The 22,255-nt window shown below is 37.5% G+C and overlaps 1 protein-coding gene across 7 annotated transcripts in view; it reads right to left on the reverse strand.

Moving 5' to 3' along the window:
* Window positions 1–22,255, reverse strand: part of Ankrd28 (ankyrin repeat domain 28) — a 141,354-nt gene that overhangs the window by 49,834 nt on the left and 69,265 nt on the right. For all 7 annotated transcript variants that reach the window (XR_016533215.1, XM_090321755.1, XM_090321784.1 and 4 more), the window contains 4 exons: window positions 10,752–10,822; window positions 6,676–6,876; window positions 4,898–4,985; window positions 3,330–3,472 (listed from right to left, as the gene is read on the reverse strand). Coding sequence is in view for 6 of the 7 variants with exons in the window: in XM_090321755.1 (XP_090177881.1) it covers window positions 3,330–3,472; window positions 4,898–4,985; window positions 6,676–6,876; window positions 10,752–10,822 (503 nt within the window). In the remaining variant the exon portion in view is untranslated. The remainder of the gene's footprint in view (window positions 1–3,329; window positions 3,473–4,897; window positions 4,986–6,675; window positions 6,877–10,751; window positions 10,823–22,255) is intronic.

Below are 22,255 nucleotides of genomic sequence, written 5' to 3' on the forward strand. Positions count from 1 at the left end.
TGTACCTTGGCTTATAATACCTGTAATCCCACTATCTGGGAAGATTATGGCTGGAAGCTACTCTAGGCAAAGTCACTAAGACCATATTACCAAAATACCTATAATCCCAACTATACAGGAGGAAGAGATAGTAGATGGTAGAATTCATGACTAGTGCAAGGTAAAAATGCTTGTGACCTTATATGAAAAATAAAGAAAAAAAGGGGAGGGAGGAATGCTTCAATTGGTAGTATTTACCTAGGAGGTCACAATTCAAATCCCAGTATCACCACTACACCACTATCAACATGAGCAACAACTACTATAATAACAAATTTTACCTTGCCCAAAGGGATATCTGGACTTCACTTTTGGCTTTAGAGAGGTAACCTGAAATATCTCTGATAGCAATGTTCTTGTTTAGGATGGTCACTCATTGAACTTTTGAATTAGGTTGATCACATCTGTTTTCATAGAATGAAGGTTGACTATGCCAAATTTAAACTAACAATGGAATTTAAGATGGGAGTTTTGGGTGATAAAGTGTCAAACAAGCTTTGAGACTAAAATCAATCACATGGTCAACCAACTGGTTATGTAACTGGAACCCAAATTTAAAAAACAAAAATGGTACAAACGAAGTTAAGATGAGCATTCCCAGTTGGCATTGCTTTGTGCATACTGTCACATATTGATGATTGAAAAGTTAATGGGTCCTGACTCTATGAAAATGAAAGAAACTTTTAAAGAATATTCCTGGGGCTCTACCTGATCTGTCTCCTTTCCTTCAATAGATCGCAGTTTGTACTTTCCCCTCGTAATAAACCATAACTGTGAATGTAACAGCTTTCAGTCAGTTATGTGAGTCCTCCTAGTGAATCTATCAAACCTGAAGCTGCAGAACTTATTCAGAAGTGAGGATAAAGCACTACTGTAATCCTGGCTACAAGGAAGCTGAGATCTGAGGATTATGGTTCAAAGTCACCCCAGGCAGCGAAGTCTGTCAGATCATCATCTCCAGTTAATCAGCAAAGAGCTGAAAGTGGATCTGTGGCTAAGTGGTAGATCACCAATCCATCTTAGGTGAAAAAGCTATGTGGATAACACCAAAGCCCTGAGTTCAAGCCTTACTACTGGCACAAAATAAAATGATGGTAGTCTTGTTGGAGGGAACACTATGCTTGTAGTTGGCTCCTGCTTATCACAACTTCAATCTTTTCGTAGACTACAGATAATAGTGTTAAAAGTAAAGAAATACTGAACATTTATAGATGTTATTACCAGAAAATTCTCAAAGCAGAGCCCCTAGAAGGAACCAACACTGCTGAAACCTTCATTTAGAATTTCTACAGTCCAAAACTGGTAAGAGTAAATGGCTGTTGCTTTATGACACCTAGTTTATGGTAATCAATAATAGCATCCCTGGGAAGCTTTATGAACACAATCAAAGCAACATGAAGGTAGAGGCTGGATGTCACTAAAAGGCTTTTAGGTGATAAAAACACTGTTGCCAGAATTTACAGGTGCTTTATAGCCCAGGCTTCTTACTTTGCAGCCCAGGCTGGCTTCAAATTCACGATCCATGATCCCCTAGGTTAAGTCTCTTAAATGCTGGGATTACAGGAATGTGCACCATCACGTCAGGTTAAGAAAAGTTTTAAAATGGCAGCAAAAAGATTTTAAATGACTACTAGACACAAAATTGTCTCATTTATCCACATCAGGAATTCTGAAGACATTCTGTTACCATGTTAGAGAACTGTACAAAATGCTAAGATGAAATGAAATGAAACTTGACCAGATCTCATACAATTTATTAGGGCCTGCAATTTCTTGCAATTCTCACATTTTGACTGCTTACTTTAGCAGTGTTTCTTTAGGTACTTAAATTAATATTAATATTCTATCTAGCTGTTGCCACGTGTATTTAACCAGACTACCACCTACCTTTTTTTTTTTTAAATGCCGCTGGTCCTATGTTTTGAACTCAGGGCCTGGGTGCTATCCCTGAGCTTTTGCTCAAGGATAATGCACTAAGACCAAGTTACAGCTCCACCTCTGACTTTCTGGTAGATAACTGGAAATAAAAGTCTCATGGACTTTTCTGCCCTGAATGGCTTTGATCTGTGATCCTCAGATCACATCTTGCTGAGTAGGCATGAACTTTCTTTGAACTTTTTTTGCAACACATTTTTTGCCTCTTTTTGGCAGAGCTTTGCCTTCTTCCCTCCTAATTTGCTGCTCTGAGGAATTAGCAAGTTTGTCCCAAATGCTTCTGAAGTATAGTGGCAAAACACTGTACTTTTAGCACTCAGTATAATCACAAGGATTGTGAATTCTAGGCCAGCCAAGCTACACAGCAAGGCTCTATCTCAAAGAATCTAATCTTTCTCACAGAATATATTATAAGTAGGGACACATGAGTTCTGTGAAAATCATTGTGTCAACTCAGGAATCAAATATATCTAGATAGAGAAGCGTCCCTTCCCAGCGGAAGACACATGCTAATTTAGCTTAGCCTTTTGTGTTCTTGTTTAGCTTTGTCATTGAAAGTTATATTTATTAGGCTAATGAGATCATCACTAAATTGGAACACATTGTAAAAATTGTATGGAAATATACAGAGGGAATTTCATTGCTACAACAAAAAAATTTTTTTGAACTCAGGGCCTGAGCATTGTCCTTGGGCATTTTCCTCAAGGCTAGCAGTCTGCCACTTGGGTCACAGCACTATTTCTGGCTTTTTCTATGTATGTGCTACCAAGGAATCCAACCCAGGTCTTCGTGCATGCAGGCAAGCATTCTACTACTAGGCCAAACTCCTGGCTCCGTGTATAACAAATGTAAACTGATGAAAAATACAATGAAAATAAATGAATAAAAAGGTGAATACGAACATAGTCATCTAACTCACGTGCATGATTTGCTGAATCCCCAGACAGTTACAGAACTTAAAATGTGATGAAAAAAGCTGAGTGGGTACATGAGGCCCTGAGTTCAAGCTTCAGTACCAATGATAAAGTTAGAGCATCTTTAAAGAAAAAAGTGATGAAAAAAAAATTGGGGGGAGGTGGTGAGTCATGAGGCTTGAACTCTGGGCCTGGGTGCAGTCTCTGAGCTCTTTAGCTCAAGGTTACTGCCCTACTCGTTGAGCCACAGCCCAACTTCAAGAATCTATTTTAACTCAACATTCTTCAATTAATCACATATCTTGATCATAAATCAGTATTCTAGGTAAAGAACTATAAATATCTGGTTAAAAGATGAAAGTATTGCTATATGAAATAACACTTGAAACCTGAAATTTTATTTGGCAAAAATAAAAAGTGTTCTATCATATATATACCTACATCAACTCCAAGATCCAGAAGGTATTTGACTACACTGATCATTCCACTGGAGGCTGCTGCATGAAGAGGTGTATAAGATTTCTTGTCCTTACAAGTCACTTCAGCTCCGTGTGCTACTAGTAATTTCACTACTTCTGTATGACCTGAAAACATGTTTATGATGAAAAAACAAAAAGATGGAAGTATATAAAATATTAAATATAATCTGAATGCTTTTCAAGAAAGACAAAAATACACATTAAGTCCATAATGCACAAAATAACCAATAAATTGTTAAAATTCAAAGGATAGACAATGGTAAGAATAACAAATATTATATAACTAAGAACTAAATGATAAAATTCAGTTTCTTTCAAATTACTACTGCAACTGAAGCCACATGATACAGGTTTAATATAGTATTCAAAATAATAGGCTTATTCACATAGCTTTTTTTTTTTCTTTTGTCAGTCATGGGGTTTGAACTCTGGGCCTGGGCATTGCACTTGAGCTCTTCAACTCATGGCGACCATCCTACCCCTTAAGTGACTGCACTACTTCCGGTTTCCTAGTGGTTAATTGATCTTTAGTGGTTTATCGGTCTTCACTGCCTAGGATGGCTATGAACTGTGATCCTCAGATCTCAGCCTCGTGAGTAGTTAGGATTACAGGCATCAGCCACTGCGCCTGGTTTCTAATTTGTATTTTAACAGCCCAGTAAAAATAAGGATGGATACGTGAATGGACACTTTTAGGAAATACCAATCCTCAATTAAACATCCTAGTTAGTACCAAGTCTGAGGTATCTCTCTAAGTACAACAGATTCTATGGAGAATTCAAATAATGTAATCTTTTAGAAAGACTAGGTCAAAGCTCAACAGAATCAGCACCAGGAAATGGGTCATACTAGGATGGGTGGTGGGACCAAGGGGAGAAGGGTAGACAAAAGAAGAGGTAAGGAGATGAGTTATGTAGTCAAGAATTAATTGTATATACCACAAAACTGAAGGGGTAAGAATGCTGAAGGGGGTATCACTGATCAAGGCATACTGTATTCATAAATTACTTTATTAAATGGTAACTCTTTCGTACAACTACTTAAAAGATAATACATTTTCTCATTAAAGATAATTATATATATATATATGTATGTATTTGTTAAAGTAAAAATGAAGTAATTCCAACCAGTTTTTAAAGAAAGTGGATCCAGTGTATCAGTGTCATAGAAAGACTCCCATTCCCCAGCTGGTTCCACAGGGCAGGAAACTCAAACACAAGCAGTAAACTCAACCCAAAAGAAATGCTATACAATTGGTAAGAATTAAAATGCAGTGTTCCTTTTTTTTTTTGGCCAGTCCTGAACTTGAGCTCAGGACCTGAGCATTGTCCTTGGGCTTTCTCAAGGCTAGAATTCTACCACTTGAGCCACAGCACCACTTCTGGCTTTTTTCTATGTATGTGGTACAGAGGAATTGAACCCGGGTCTTCGTGCATGCTAGGCAAGCACTCTACCACTAAGCCAAACTCCCACCCAATGCACAGTGTTTCTTAAACACAGATGTAAAAAGTAAAATTTAAAAGTACATACCCATATATGCTGCCCAATGGATAGCACGCCTATCTTTCTTGTCAAAAGCATTAATATTGGCACCTCTGGACAAGAGCAGTTTGACCATCTGTAATGAAAGTAAATAGTTTCACTGAAATTCAGAAGCAGAACTGCTCACAGATATGGCTTGGGTACTCATAGACATTTTTCTGGTACTTAATTTCTGCATTTGCAGAAAAGAAACAGTAACAAGATAATAGAAAAAGGGTAAAAAGGATTCCCCTATGGGTTGAAGTCAAGTTAACAGGATCCTTCCAATTACTACTTTGTATCCTGGTATTTATGAACAACTAAGTATAAATCTGGACTTCTAAAGGAAAATATCTAGAGGCTTCGTTCTTACTCATAGCCCAAAGTATTATTAGAATGCAAAGTCCAATCTCATTCTAGAAATTTCTTAAATTTAATTCAAGCACAACTGTAGTCTCTACAATATGATTTAGGCTGAAGGTTATTGTACAATCTACTTCCTGCAATGTACCAGTAACAGTAATAATAATACCTAATTATATTTACAATTTTTTCTCTGTTGAAGGATACTGCATACTTCATCTTGTGACATTAACTACAGTTGACTAGGATTCTCACGTTAGAAAATCAGAGTAGTACCGTAAGGAGAACACTTGAAACCATTAATTCTGTGCCATAAAGTGCTAAAAATGTCACCTATCTCTTTGAAATTCTGTGTTTGTAAAAAAATGGACTAGGAGAGTCAATTACTGAAGGGAATACTTATAGTTTTAGGTGTTTAGTAGGCTAAAGTGGCTGGGTAACATGACCCTGGTTTTGAGATGAACATGGGAAAATCTAGTCTCAAAAGCTAACAAAACAACACCCCTCTGCTCCTTACAACAACTGGACAAATTAGCCCCAAATGTTCATCTAACTTTGGTTCAAGTAGTAGAGATGATACTTTGAAAGATAACCAAATACTACATGTTCTTATTAAATTTTCTTTTGATGAATCAGTCATCAGAGTTCTACTGACCACATGCTGATAATAAACTATAGATGGTTCACGTCTGTAATCCCAGTTATTTGGGTGGGGGATAATCGAATAGAGGCTTGACCCCTCTTCTTTCTAGAATTACAGGTCTTAAACCTAACTTAAGAACTCAAACTTCTTTGGGGATATTGAGAGGACTATAACTCAAAGCCAGCCTAAGCAGAGATTAGCAAGCCTCCCATCTCAACCCAAATGAGGGGCTTCACAATGTATATTTATGGTTCCAGATATACGCAAGGAAGATTATGATCCAGATGGACCATAGGAAAAACCAGACAAACAAAACAGACAAAAACCCTAAGACCCTATTTAAAAATAACCTAAAAGCAAAAGGGCCAGAAATGCTGCTCAACTAGTAAAGCATTCACTTAGCAAGCACAAGTTCAATTCTATACTGCCAAATATATAACACAAGCAAATTATTTCTAAACTGCCTTTCTCTGCTGCTATTTTCCAAGAGAACAGTAAAATTGCTTTCTCCTTAGGTACTTATCACAGTGATACAATACCCTTTGCTTGTTGCTTATATTAGATAAATTCTTCATCATTCTAGGTTAATTTTGGAATTATAGGTAGTATGTAATAAACAAATCTCTGAATTTGAAAAAGTTGTCAGGAAAAAAGATAGACGTTTCATTAAAGGCAAAATTTGAGGAAAATAAGCAGGATAGTTTTGTTTGCTTTTGCTATGGAGTAAATGGCAAAAAAGGCAAGCTCATTAATAACCAGGGATGGGAGGGAAAGCACCCACCTCTGCATGTCCACTGAAAGCAGCATGATGTAATGCAGTTCTTCCTGCTCGGTCAGATACGTTTACATTGCTCAGGAGAGGCACCAAAGCTTCTGCACACTTCACAGCTTTATTAGCTGCAGCTATGTGTAATGGAGTTTGCCAATTCTTGTCTCGAGCATTCACATCTGCAGAATGCTTCAAAAGTACCTGAACTGCTTCCTAAAGTACCCAAGAAAAATAAAAGACAAGTGAGTTAATGGCTTTTGAAATTAATAAAAGTGGTTATATACAGGGAATTTAAAAATTCTGCCATAAATAAGAATTCACTTAAGAAAACAGTATTTTGAATTAAAAAACTATTCATAGGTATAAAAAGATGCATAATGATGAAACTTTCTTTCCCTATCTGAAATATAAGTAGCTCAGGTGGTAAAGCACATGCCTAGCAAGCACAGGACCAAAATACTTATATGCTGAACATGTTTTAGGAGATCTGCTGCTTTAAAATGGGATATGTAAAAATAAAAAGAAATATACAACCTTTTGTTGAAACACTAGAGTTAAAGCAAAAGTTTAATGACCAAGCAGATTTATCTATCAGAAGCACCAAAATTCTCTTTAACACTACAGTTATAAATTGAACTAATGGCAGGATCCCAAGGAATCCAGTACATTACCAACATTTAGCAGTACCACAAACAGAATCTAACTAGCAATTTTCTCTGTACATTGAACATAATTCTATCTCTGGTAGATAAATGTCAAATTTTGTATGAAAATAAAAATGACCAGAACCAGAACAGAATTTTATTGTCAGTTCTCTTATTTATAAAGCATACTATTCAAGTCTTGTAAAAACCGTCCCTGGGGGTTCCTACAATCTATAAAGCCAGGGAGAAGGGATCCTGCTTGCTTTTCTCAACTTTGCTATAAAGGTACAATGAACTAACATATATGAATAGTGTTACAAAGTGCTAGCTACACATACATAAAATATCAAGGAGTAGTAAACCAAACACTCCTAAATCATCAAAGCATTTTAAGCCTTTGAAACAAAAACTAATCACAACTGTTTGGGATATGGGAAAGAGCACAGAATCTGGTGAAAGGAGGAAAAGATTAGTAATCTACTAACTCTATATATTCCACTCTAGGATTTAATCCAGAGAAATAAAAACATCTATCCATGAATGCTAACAGCAACTTATTCCTAGGTAAATAACAAAAACAAAACCCCTCAGAAGCAACAGATGTCCCTGGTGGCTCATACCTATAATACTAGATACTCAGGAGCCTAAAATCTACAAGACTACAATTCAAAGCCAGACAAACAGAAAAGACTGAGAGATTCAATCTCCAATCAACCAACAAAAAACGAGGATGGAGAAGTGGTTCAAGTGGGACAGCACCAACCTAGCAAATGTGGCTGGCCTGAGTTCAAATTCTGGTACTGTCAAAAACAAAAAAATACAATAGACAAGTAAATGTCTGTTAAGAAATGAGTAAGCAAACTGACATGCATTTGTATAATAACTACTTAGTAATGAAAAGGAATAAGTCAACAATGATTGCAATATTAATTTTTTGTTAAAGGAAAAGGATGTAATAAAATACTGAAGGCAGTTCCAAAGCCTAAATTACAGGGGTTCCTTCAATGACTTATGAAATAATTATACAGTGTGGGTAAGAGAAAAAAAAATGCAATTGGAACTTTTGAATTTATCTTTATTACACTAATCTTGAATGTTATTCACCACTTAGAAGACTAAATAAATAAGGCTGGGAGCTGATTGCTTATAATAGTAGCTACTGGGACTTCAGATGAGGTCTGGTGCCAGTCTGGGCAGGAAAGCTTGTGGGACATTTGTTTCCAATTAATCACAGAAGGAGCTGGAAGAGACACTGTGGCTCAAGTGGTAAAATGCTAGCCTTGAGTAAAAAGGAGGCCAGGGACAGTAACCAGAGTTTGAGCCCCAGGACTGCCCCCAGCAAAAACAGAAACAAAAACAAAAACAAAAGCAGTGAAAAAGATGGATGGAGAAGGGTGTATAAAATATTTTACTACCAAATAATAAAATATAAAACACACATTTGTGTGTGGTTCTGAGTGTATGAGAAAGCACAGTCAGTGGCCGAGAGCCTGGCCTAGTGGTTCAGCGCTTGCCTAGTATGAATGAAGCCAGGGTTTGATTCCTCGGTACCACATACCCAGAACAACAAAAACAAAAAACTGGAGGTGGTGCTGTGACACAAGTGGTAGAGAAAAACCCAACGATAGTACTCAGGCCCTGAGTTCAAGGCCCAGGATTGGCCAAAACAAAACAAAATTACACAAACAGTACAGGAGAGAAAAATAGTACTAAAACATTTTTAGTACTAACCTGAAATGTTATAGAAAAGGGAATCAGAAAAATTATAGCAAGTAAACTTCTTTCAACATTAATATTGTTTTACAAAAGTTCCTAACTAGATATATTTTGTGTAGATTCTCAAGTTGAACCAACAAAAATCTATAAAAGAAGCTAAATTAAATATTCTGTAATAAATTCCAGACTTTCATACAGCACTATAATCTGAGTATACCTAAAGAGAATTACAGAAGTGTATATGCCCCGAAGATAAAATAAAGTACAGAAATATTTAGTTACTTGTTTTTTATCATCACTGGTAAAATTTTTTTTTTTTAAATCACTAGTAGTTGTACAAAGGAGTTGCCATTTACCAAGGTAGTCTATGAATGTGTCTTTTTTCTTTTTCTGTCATTTGTAGGGCTTGAACTCAGGGCCCTAGGCATTGTCTCTGAACTCTTTTGCTCAAGGTTAGTGCAGTACCACTTTGTGTCACACCTCCACTTCAGGGTTTTGAGTGATTAACTGGGGTAACAGTGCCACAGGGGCTTTTCTGCCCAGGCTGCCTTTGTTTTTTTTTGCCAGTCCTGGGGTTTGAACTCAGGGCCTGAGCGCTCTCCCTGGGCTTTCTCAAGGTTAGAACTCTAGCATTTGAGCCATAGCACCACTTCTGGCTTTTTTTTAAATGTATGTGGTACTAAGGAATGGAACCTGGGTCCTTGTGCATGCTAGACAGGCACTCTACCACAGGCCAAACTCCCAGCTCTACTCCCCGCTAGGCTGGCTTTGAATCGTGATTCTCAGATCTTAGTCTCCTGAATAACTAGGATTACAGGCATGAGCCACCAGGCCCTGAGATCAAGTTCCAGGAGCAGCAGCTTAAATAAACAATTTGCCAAGAAACTTATTATTTGTGTAATAAAAAAATTATAGTTAGGTGAAAGGGGTACACCTAATAATGCACTTTACAAAGTAGTAAAATGACAGAAAAGATAGTCCAGGGTTTTTAAATCATCACTACTATTTTACAGTAAATAGTTTCTAGTTGCTTCAAAATACCTATCACTAATAAAAGTATCATGAGGACTATAATAAAAACACTTTGCAAATACTAAATGCTCTCTAAAAATGTTGGCCACATTGTTGAGCAAATATTTACATAGGGCTGTACACAACCAAGTGGTAAAAGAAATAATGTATTTTGAAACTCATTTTTAATTATTTTAAAATGAGATGACTTGATCACAGTCATCACAACCTTGACCAGTAAGCTACTGTGAACCAGTAGAGAAAGCCTCACTGAGATCTGCAGGAAAAATAATTTCTCTTAGAGGGACAAAAATAAAGTTTTCTACTCTCATTCTTCATACTCTGCAATAAATTCTTCACACAAAATGAGACAGGTATAATGAACTTGTTTATACAAATTCTGAAATGATATGTCTAAATATTTCAAGTTTTTTTTCTTCTGAAAATATTTGAATATGGACTCACAAAAGCTTTTTTTTTTTTGGCCAGTCCTGGGCTTGGGCTCAGGGACTGAGCACTAAGGCTAGAGTTCTACCACTTGAGCCACAGCACTATTTCTGGCTTTTATTTTTCTATGTATGTGGCACTGAGGAATGGGAACCCAGGTCTTCATGCATGTTAGGCAGGCTCTCTACCAATAGGCCAGACTCCTGGCCCCATACAAGCTATTTTCTTATTTTTTTATATACAATAAATTTACTATAAGAAACATCATACCTCACTACAAGATGCAACTGCTCTGTGTAAAGGTGTCAACCATTTGCTGTCTTTGGCATTAACTCTAGCTCCTGCAACAAGAAGAAAGAAAATAAAATTGAAATACTTTACACAAAATATTTTAAATAAATCTTTTGAAGTACTGATTTATATGTAGACCAAATTGGATAGGGAACAATTGAAAATTTTTATGCTTTCTACCAATAAATTACACTTATGCTATGAAACAGAATTGTCTTTTTCAATTGATGTAATTGTCCAATAATAGCTTTTCATTAATTATCACCTATACATAGAAAAGCCACCTTTATACAGAGCATAATCAACGTAAAAATCAGATCCCACTTTATTACGATTAAAAACTCTTATTTAAATAAGAAACTACTCAAAGATAAATTGTAGATTATTTAGAAGCTTTTATTACATTTTTCTTTTGGTGCGTGCGTGCGTGCGTGCGTGTGTGTGTGTGTGTTTTCTTTCCTTCTCAAGGCCAGCATTCTATAACTTGTGCCCTACCTCTGCCTCCAGATTTTTGGTGGAGATAAGATTAAGTAAGTCTCATGAGCTTTTCTACCTTTAAACTGAGATCCTCAGCTTCTCAACAGGTATAAACCACTAGCACCTGACTTTATAATATTTCTTTATTACAAATGAACATGCAATGAAGTAATATAATGCCAAAATAGTTCTATAATTACAAACACATTAGTATTATACAAAATAGACACAATTGTATCAACAGGATAAACATCCAGAAATGAATGTTTTTCTTGATTATACTCAGATTTAAAGAAGGAACTTTCAAAATTCAAGTATATGTAATTACTCCAAAATTGGACTGACCGCCCACACCCAGCCTTCCCTTGCCGGAGGACAACCAGATGCGTCAGGGAGACCAGTCAAGGCAGGAACTCATTTATTGAGGAAGTATGTTCAGGTAATATAGGATGCAGGAGCCTATCAGCACAAAGGTGGGCAGGGTGGGGGAGGGCCACGTGTTTACTCTCACTATAGGTAAAGAAGGGGAATCATGTGCTGTCCTCTGGAGAGGGCAGAAGGGTTTGGGGCCTCTCCCAGAGGTGGCCTTACTTTATTTACATCACAAACCACAGCCATGCCTTTCAACTGCGCAGCAGGCACCAGGTGCAGTCCCAAGACCAGGAAGTGAGCACTGGGCCACAAGTTAGGTCTTCTTTTTTTTTTTTTTTTTTTTTTTTTTGTGCCAGTCCTGGGCTTGAGCTCAGGGCCTGAGCACTGTCCTTGGACTTTCTCAAGGCTACAGCTCTACCACTTGAGCCTCAGCACCACTTCTGGCTTTTTTTCTAGATGTGGTACCGAGGAATCGAACCCGGGTCTTCATGCATGCTAGGCAAGCACTTTAACCACTAGGCCAAACTCCCGGCCCCCTAGGTCTTCTTTTCTACAGCATACGCTTCTATTTCCCTGATGTGACATGTTCCACAGGGAATTTTTTTCTTTGTAATCTTTTTTAAAGAAAAAGTTAAACTTGAGGTGAGATCTCCCAAATATCAAGCATATTGATGATAGCAATAAAGTAATTTTAAAAAGGAATAAAAAAGGGTTTACTGATTCTATGTTGGACTCTACATAGCAATATAACTTTTGGAGAAGTCTGAAGTCTACACTTGGAGCCTGGATATTCATTTTGTTGATCATAGTCCTACCTCCTATGGTGGTTTAAGTAACACAAACTGTTTATGAGAAGTGATTTCTTTAGTCAGAAACTCCTATCAGGGTATTCCATTAACTTCAGATCTCATTATTAAAGGCAGCCAATTTACCTGAATTGTCCTTATTTAGTCACCAAGAACAGCCCCAAATTGATCTATTATCATTCTATTCTCTTCTCATATATTCAGAATAAAAATTTCCTTATTTTTTTAACTTCAATTTTTGATGCCAGTGCTGAGATTTTTTTTTTTCCTCCTCCAAAGCTGGCACTCTGACACTTGAGTCACAGCTCCACTTCTAGTATTTTGCTGATTAACTAGAATTTCTTGGATTTGTTTGCCTCACCTATCCTTGAGCTATGATTCTTAGATGGATCTCCTGAACAGCCAAGATTATAGGTGTGAATCACTGGCAACCAGCAAACTTCATACTTAACCAAAAACCAAGTTTGTTGGTTATTATGAACTGTAGACGTCAGAAGTGAGAGAAGGCTAGGTGCAAGTGGCCAATTCTTGCAATTCCAGCTACTCAGGATGCTGAGATCTCAGGATCATTGTTCAAAGCCAGCCCAGTCAAGAAAATCTACGAGACTCTTATCAAAAACCCAGAACTGGAGCCAAGTTTTAAGTGGTAAGAGTGCAAGCCTTGAGCTAAAAAGGTCAACAAACCCCACCTCCTCCAAAGAAAAAAAAAGGTGAAAGAAATAAATTTTTTAGCTATAAGCTGTCATAGAAGCTAGAATAGATACCTTACTTTTCTTTAAAATCACTTAGATGAAGTAGTTTCTATAATTACTGCCAAGGGACTTCAAAACTGTTGGCCAGCTTCCAAATTTGTAGATTTTTACTGGCACACAGCTTGAGTCATGTATTAAAAGCATGTAGCTTTTGGCCACAAGCGTGGCTAGTGGTGGAGTGCTTGTCTAGCATGCACTGGGTTCAATTCCTCGGTACCACATACACAGAAAAGGCCAAAAATAGGGCTATGGCTCAAGTGGTAGAGTGCGAGCCTTGAGAAAACCCAAGGATAGTGCCCAGGACCAGAGTTCTAGCACAAAAACTGGCACACACGCGCGCGCGCACACACGCACACACACACACACACAGTATATAGCTTTTACCCAGTTGTCAGAGCTTATATATAGTAGCCTTTTGTAGAAATTTGACAGCCTCTGAACTAGGCTAAGAACTTGAGTAGTAGGTAGTTCTAGCCCCAGGACTGGCACCCAAATAAAAAAAAAAAAAGTAGCTTTTACATAGTTGTCAGAGCTTATATATAGTAGTAACCTTCTGCAGAAATTTGACAGCCTCTGAACTAGGCTAAGCACTTGGATGGCATGTAGTACTAAGATTACTTCTATTTGTGTGTTAAGTGTAACAAGTCTCACTAGTCATTTTATAAAGCATTTTTTTTTTTTTTAAATACCAGTCATGGGGCTTGACCTTGTTTCCTGGGCACTGTTCCCGAGCTTTTTTCTTTTTTTTGGGGGGGGGGGGGTTGGTGCTTGAACTCTAGGCCTGGGCACTGTCCCTGACCTGAGCTCTTCAGCACAAGGTTACCACCCTATCCCTGGGCCTCGGAGTTGTCCCAGAGCTCTTCAGCTCAAGGCTACCACCTTATCCGTGGGGCCACAGCCCCACTTCCCATTTTCTAGAGATTAATTACAGATGAGAGTCTTGCATTCTTTAGTACCCAGACTGGCTTTGAACCAAGATTCTCAGACCTCAGCCTCCTGAGTAGCTAGGGTTATAGGCATGAGCCACCATGCACAGCCTGAGCTTTTCTTTTCTTTTTTTTTTTTTTTTTGTGGGTGCTCAAGGCTAGTGCTCTACCACTTTGAGCTACAGCACCATTTCTAGCTTTTTAGTAGTTAGAAGTAAGAATCCCATAGACTTTCCTGCTCAGACTGGCTTTAAACTGCAATTCACTTATCCCAGATTCTTGAGTGTTAAGATTACAGGTGCGAGCCATGCATACCCTGCTAAAACTTGTACTTTCAAAGCATTGTTTTCCGTTTTGCTTTTAAGTCATATTCAACAAAAGTCAAGTACCTTCAGTCCAGTTCTCCAACTAGTAACAACACTGCCTATCAAAAGGTCTGTCAAAATTTTCTATCTTGAGGCTGGAAGCAAAACAAGCAAAAAATATTTGCATGTTCAATCTACAAAGCTGAAAAAACAAATGGCTGTTGTTTTACAGTTAACAGTATTCTGGACTCAGCTACAGTGGAGCAAAATTAAAATTCTTCCGTAGGGCCAGGAATTTGGCCTAGTGGTAGAGTGCTTGCCTAGCATGCACGAAAACTCAGGTTTGATTCCTTGGTATCGCATACATAGAAAAAAAGCTGGAAGTGGTGCTGTGGCTTAAGTGGCAGGGTTTTAACCTTGAGAAAACTCAAGGAAAGTGCTCAGGCTCTGAGCTCAAGCCCAGGACTGGCAAAATAAGAAAAACAAAAACAAAAAACCTCTTCCTTAATTCAGATACTGAAGTCCTAATACCAAACAGCACCTCAAAATGTGGTCTTATTTAGAGATAGGATCTTTAAATTAATTATCTTCAAGGTAAATGACTTTAAAAGAATGTCAGAGTAGATCCAAATCTAATGTTTGATGTCCTTATAAGAACAAGAAATCTAGACACAGTGACAACAAGAAGTCAGTTGTTTATAAGCCAAGGAAAGAGGCACAGACAGATCCTTTCGTAAATGGCCTTCAGAAGGAAACAATACTGCTCTCACCTTACTTGATCTCATACTACTAGCCTCCAGAACTGTAAGAAATTAAACAGTGTTGTCATGTTATTCCAATTTCTGGTACCAGGTATCCCTAGCCATATTATGACAGATATAGATTTAAGGAGCTACATGAAGTCTAATTCCTGATACCAGAATCATCATATTTCTATTTCCTTTTTAAGAATTACTCATTATAAAGGTCGATCAAGTGACTTTTTTTTTGCCAGTCCTGGGGCTTTAACTCAGGGCTTGAGCACTGGCCTTGGGCTTTCTCAAGGCTAAAGCTCTACTACTTGAGCCACAGCACCACTTTCAGCTTTTTCTATGTATGTGGCATCAAGGAATCGAACCTGGATCTTCATGCATGCTAGGCAAGCACTCTATCACTAGGACAAACTCCCAGCCGTAAGTGATTTTTTTTTACTAAAGCCATTCACAGTCATTTAATGACCCAATACATGCTGAAAGAAATCTACATGTAGCAGTTTGCTATAATTTTAAAGGAAAACATTACATTCACAGCTCCCAAACAACATATCTATTTCTAAAAGAGCCAGAAAATTGAGTCTTTAAAACAGAAGAACTTCAGAGAAAGTGGGAATAGGAGTGCCCTAGTGGTAGAGTGCTTGCCTATTAGCATGCACAAAGACCTATGTTTGATTCCTTAATACCACATACATAGAAAAAAAACAGAAGTCAGGCTGTGGCTCAAGTGGTAGAGCTCTAGTCTTGAGAAAGTCCAAGAAAGAAAAAGGAAAGAAGGAAAGAAAGAAGGGAGGAAAGTAAGCAAGCAAAATAAGTTACGGCGGAAAATTAGTAGACAGACACAGAAAAAGGAGATTAACTTAATGGCAGAAAGAACATAGATTCTAACATCAAGATTGCACTAGTAGTACAATTTCAGGTATTATGGTACACTTCTGAAAGCTGAAACTGTCTCAAAGTTATACTCCTACTAAAAGCTATGACTAGTTTTTTTTTTATCTACAATACTTTCAGAGTTGAGGATAAAACTCTAATTTTAGCACAGTAGTTTATATAGAGTAGGTCCTCATTGCTTGCTATTATTTTAGCACATTCAGTAACAATTGTTAATTGAAGGAGATACTATCTTAACTATAGATTCTGTGAGAGTAATTAATTTATTGATTATATACATCATTACCCTCTGTCCATAATTTTTTTTTTTTGCCAGTCCTGGGGCTTGAACTCAGGCCACTGGCCACTGTCCTTGGACACTTTTTGCTCAAGGCTAGTGTTCTGCCCTCTGAGCCACAGTACCACTTCTGGCCTTTTCTGTGTATGTGTTACCAAGGAATGGAACCCAAGGCTTCGTGCATGCTAGGTGAGCACTCTACCACTAGGCTATGCTCATGGGCCTCTCTGTCCATAATTCTTGAGGTTCATCATACATAGCTAATTAAAAGAAGTTTCACCCTAAGACAATTCATCAAAATGTAAAACAAGATGAATGTCATCTTCAATTCAACAAGTCATACCTAAAGTATAAAGATATGTACCAATCATAGAAAATACCAAAATGAGGAAGTACAGAATTAACTGAAGCTTATTCACAGAAGGACACATTTGTGTGTATATCCATGTGTTCTGCCAAGTCTCTGGTAATGTTTTTGTTCACTAAAGGTTATCCACTAAAGGTTATCTACTATGGAAGAACAAAAGTGAGATAACCAATGAGGGAAGGGGTTGGCAAACAACTTCCTATTTCTGACAAAGGTAGAGAAGAAGTGCAACAGACCATCACTAGTAGATTACTGCCTAAAAGTCTACTAACCCAAAGGGCTGCAGATCCACTCCAAATACTTCAGTAAAGAAAACCTGCATGTGCTCCAACCATTATAGGCATAGAATGTTATAGGCTCCAATTTTATAGGCATAAAATCAATAGAGTAAGGATTTTATGAGTCACTGTAACTAATTTTTGCCTTTGTTTCTCTTAGGTACTTGTTCTTGCTACAAGGTTTGAAAAGAGACACATTCACACATGCAAAGTTCAGCACTGTTTGTGGTTTCAGGCATTCAGGTCTCAGAAGGTAACTTCCGTAAGTAAGAATATGACTGCTGGGGCTGGGAGTTTGGCCTAGTGGTAGAGTACTTGCCTAACATGCACAAAGACACAGGTTTGATTCCTCAATACCACATATACATAGAAAAAGCAAGAAATGACGCTGTGGCTCAAGTGGTAGAGCTCTAGCCCTGAGAAAGCCCAAGGATAATGCTTAGGCCCAAGACTGGCATAAAAAAAAAAATATATATATACATATATATACACATATATATACATATATATACATATATATATGACTGCTGTACTATTAAAACTTCAGATTGAACTTAAGTTTGTATACACAGGATGAACATCAATGATGGGAACCAAAAAAATTTCTAGATTATAGAATATTTACAGATACTTTCTAGAGGCTGAGCAGTATTAATCTGAAAACACAAAACTTCTTGTATTGTGCAGCACTGAAGTAATATTTTAGCCATGCCCCCACATCCCCATACCCCACCTTTTGTAGGTTCATTGTGGGGTTTGAACTCTGGGTGTAGGCACTGTCCTTGAAGTCTTTTGCTCAAGGTTAGTACATTATTACTTTGGGCTATAGCTCTACTTCCCGTTTTTAAAAGGTTAAAAAATCTTACAGACTTTCCTGCTTAGGCAGGCTTCAAAGCCCATTCTCAGACTTCCAGCCCTTTTTTTTCTCTTTAATTTCTCAAATACTAACAATAAAAAAAAGAATAAAAAAAGAATAATAGAATCAGTAATTCATCTTTTACTCCTCTGCTTTTCTGACAACCTACTTTTACTATATAATTTTGAATTATAATTTAGGTTATATTTGTTGGTTATACTATGATTATAATAAAACTACTCATAGTTTTTTTTAATTTAAAAAGCATTCATTTTCCTTTATGGAATAATTGTATCATGTTTGTATGCAATTCATTTTCCCCCATTTTGCAGTATCTAATCATAATAACGTTCTCACAATTATTTAAAATTCCTTTCCCAATCAGTTCTGTAGGCTTAGGTTATTGGTTCTACTCATAGTTTAATTAAAAGTGGTTTACTAACTTTTAACTTTAAAAGTTGAACATATTCTATTGTTACCTGTCTTATTTTTTTATCTGTTGTCTATAAATTATGTGAATTTTCAAAGGAACATAGGCTTAATGGTTTCCCTCATTTGTCATAATCAGTAGAAACCTTGGGCTCTCCTAGCAGAGATTTTTAAATAGAACAAAACCTAGATATATACGGTCATATAGTATGACACTAAATGTAAGGACCTCCAGGATAAGGGAACAAAAGCCATATAATGAATGTTTGTTGTCCTTAATGTACTATGTTATCTCATATTGTTACAATATTTCACCTTGTTATCTTGATATATTTTATATGTGCTTAATTGGTTATTTGAAATTGGATAGGGAAGGGAAGAAATCAAGATGAGTGGGGGGAGGGTGGGAGAGAAATGGGGACTATGTGATGAGAAAGGGTATCAATGTTTGTGAAGTAATGCACCTTCTTCCTGGTGAATAAATGTAACCCTTCTATTACAATTTAAAAAATCTAAAAAAAATTATGTGAATTTTCAGTTTCATGTTCTGATCATGTTCAGTAAAGTAGACATAGCTTCAAAGTTTGTTTGCTGATTCTAGAATTTGATAAATAAGAATGTACTGTTTTCCTTATAATGTATATGGACTCTCTTTTCTTCAGCTTTTGTTTTCTATGTCATAGAAATAAACTATTTTTGTTTTCCCTTGTGGACAAGTCGCTACTGTTTCAGAATGTAATCCGATTTCAAAATAGATAAGGAAGTCAGGTATTGAGGGCTCACATTTGTAATCCTAGCTCCTCAAGGGGCTGAGATCTAAGGACTGTGGTTCAAAGTCATTCCAGGCAGGGAAGTCTGAGACTTTAATTTCCAATTAACCAAAAAGCTGGAAATGGAACTGTGGCTCATGTGGTAGAGCGTTAGTTTTGAGTACACAAGCTCAAGGAAAGTACTCAGGCACTGAGTTCAAGCCCCAGGACCAAAATACACACACAAAAACAATTCACAATGTATTATTTACTAAGCGTATTTCTTCAGCAAGTTCAAAAGTGTTGGGAAAAAAGGATAGCTTAAAAATAGTCATGAGGCCAGGAGTTTGGCCTAGTGGTAGAATGTTTGCCTAGCATGCACAAAAACCTGGGTTCGATTCCTCTGTACCATATACATAGAAAAAGCCAGAAGTGGTGCTGTGGCTCACTCAAGTGCCTACCACTGGGAAGCCCAAGAACAGTGTTCAGGCCCTGATGATGATAATAATAATAATAATAATAATAATAATAATAGGCATATTTTTGAGTATCAATTGTACTAAGTACTCTTCCAAATATCTTTGCTTCTTCAAAGTCTACAAAACTTCCATTCTTCAGAAGAGGAAATTGGGTATAATGAGAGGCTGAGCAAATTCCCAAAGACTATAAAGATGCTACCAATCAAGCCTTGTACCCAATTCTATCTGGCCAGACAAACTGGGCCCTTGGTACCATATATGTAGTGTTTCTCGTAAGAAAAAGTCTTCTAGTTTCTGAATTTATAAGTAGAAAACTCAACTGATAGATTTTTGGGGGGGGGGGTGTCATTTTATATTGTATGTACTTACTGAGTAATTTAAAATTTTCTACTAGACATGGTATAGAAAGGATAAATAACATAACATGAATAGCATATATATATATATATTTATACACACACATAACACGCAAATTATCGGTTGTGGGATTTGAGCTCTGGGCCTGGGCGTTGTCCCTGAGATCTACAACTCAAGGCTACCACGTTACCCCTGGAGCCGCAGTGCCACTTCCGGTTTTCTAGTGGTTAATTGGAGATAAGAATCTCATAGACTTTGTGCCTGGGCTGGCTCTGAACTGTAATCCTCAGATCTCAGCCTCCTGAATAGCCAGGAATACAAGCATGAGCCACCATGCCCGGCAAAAAGAATATTTTTATTAAAGTCAGTGTATTCAAGTATTAAGTAAGCAATATGGAAAAACCCTATCATCTGCTATATAATCAAACAATGAAATTATTAATGATATACTTTTCTTTGCTAATCCTAGGGCTTGAACTCAGGCCCTAAAGCACTGGCCTTGGGCTTTCTCAAAGCTGTAACTCTACCACTTGAGCCACAGAGCCACTTCCAGCTTTTTCTGTTTATGTGGTACTGAGGAATTGAACCCAAGGTTTATGCATGGTAGGCAAGCACTTTACTAAGCAACATTCCCAGGCCATTTCTAATTTTTTTAATAGTCAAATGGTAAGTAGCTAGCTGGTAAAGGTATGTTAAATGACCGTAGAGATTTTTGTTCTCAAGGCAAATTACAGGAAAATACACTTATCTCTATAACCAAAGAGAGAGAAATCTCATTGTTTTGTTTAGAAAATTTCATGTGTGAAATATACTATGTTTTCTTAATTAGAACCTAACTGGCAACTCTAAAGAAAAAGCAAGTCTAGGGAAGAAACTGAGTTTTAGTTTTATACAAAAAAGAAAAAAATAAGAAAACCCGTATCATTTGCTTTCTCCTTTCCAATTATGACCTGCAACCCTATACTCTTATTCCACTCCATTTCTTCCACTCTGATTTCCAGTAAAGATTTGTGAAATTGAGACCAATACTTAAACAAACTTCTGAAAAAAGGAGAAGCTAAACCTGTATAATCATACATGTAATTCAGGAAGATACTGCCAGCCCACAATATCACAGGTTCCTCATTTGTAGATTTAGCTAACACTTTAATACTGAATATATTTAATGTGTGCATCTATATATGTATGCACTTAATCACTGAGTAACAGCGATTTACTTAACTTTTATACTGCATTAGGTATCATAAGTACTCTAGAGATGATTTCAAGTCCATGAGAGGATATTTGATTTCCGCAGCAGTGGTTGAAAATGTTGTGGGAAGCAGCCCCTTGTGCATGAAGAGGTACTGCATTCATTTGGAGCCTATTACATATTTAGTGCTATTCTAGTACCATGGGAGGCAGGAAATTCTCTGCTATCTTGATATGTACATTCTAGCCCTGAGTACAAAAGCTAAGGGACAGTGTCTTGGTCCTGAGTTCAAGCCCCAAGTACTAGCACCAACCAAAAATACAAACACCCCACAAGTTTGGTGCTGGTGACTTATGCCTGTAATCCTATTGGGGCTGAGATCTGAGGACCACAGTTTGAAGCCAGCCCTAGGCAGACAAATCTTTGAGACTCCTAACTCTAATTAAGTAAAATGCCAGAGTGTAGCTCACCATCTTGAGACCCAGTGGTAGGTGCACGTGAGTTACTGTTATTTGGCTGGTTGCCTACCAGTTCCCGGAGGGTTGTGGGCAGTACGCCTGGACACCAGGAACCAGAAATAGGTTTGTGTCATCTGAGGATGTGTCTATGGGTTTCATCTGAGAGGAGAGCAGAACTGATGCTGAGAAAAACCCCTACAGGGATGCAGGAGAACTACACAGTACAGTAGGCCTGGTGCCCTTGGGTCATTGTGCTATCAAACCTGAGGTGATCTTAAGGTTGTGGCAAGGTTCTGGGCCATGGACAATAGAAAACTGGAGCTACCAAATGTCCAGAAAGAGATTGAGGCCAGTCATGAAAATCAATAGAGATTTATGGCAACAGTACATCAAATGAAAAGGCTGAATTCAGAAACATATTTAATGTGAGCTCAAATCATGTTTGAAGTATGACATAAAGAATAAACAGTCTTCAGGAACCAAGCCCAAGGCACTTAATGTACAGCAGAAAATGCATCTCTCTACTGAACCTAGTGAGATGAAGGCTGGAGAGGACGTGATAGACTTAAATGCAACTCAAAAAGCCCTCAGATATTCTGAGCATTTTAGTATGCCTAAAAAGTCAAAGTGGGGGGCCGGGAGTTTGGCCTAGTGGTAGAGTGCTTGCCTAGCATGCACGAAGACCGGGTTCAATTCCTCGGTACCCCACATACATAGCAAAAGCCGGAAATGGTTCTGAGGCTCAAGTGGTAGAGCT

The sequence above is a fragment of the Megascapheus bottae genome, chromosome 2 (genome assembly GCF_031878675.1).
Source record: "Megascapheus bottae isolate mThoBot1 chromosome 2, mThoBot2.hap1, whole genome shotgun sequence".
Taxonomy (NCBI): Eukaryota; Metazoa; Chordata; class Mammalia; order Rodentia; family Geomyidae; genus Megascapheus; species Megascapheus bottae.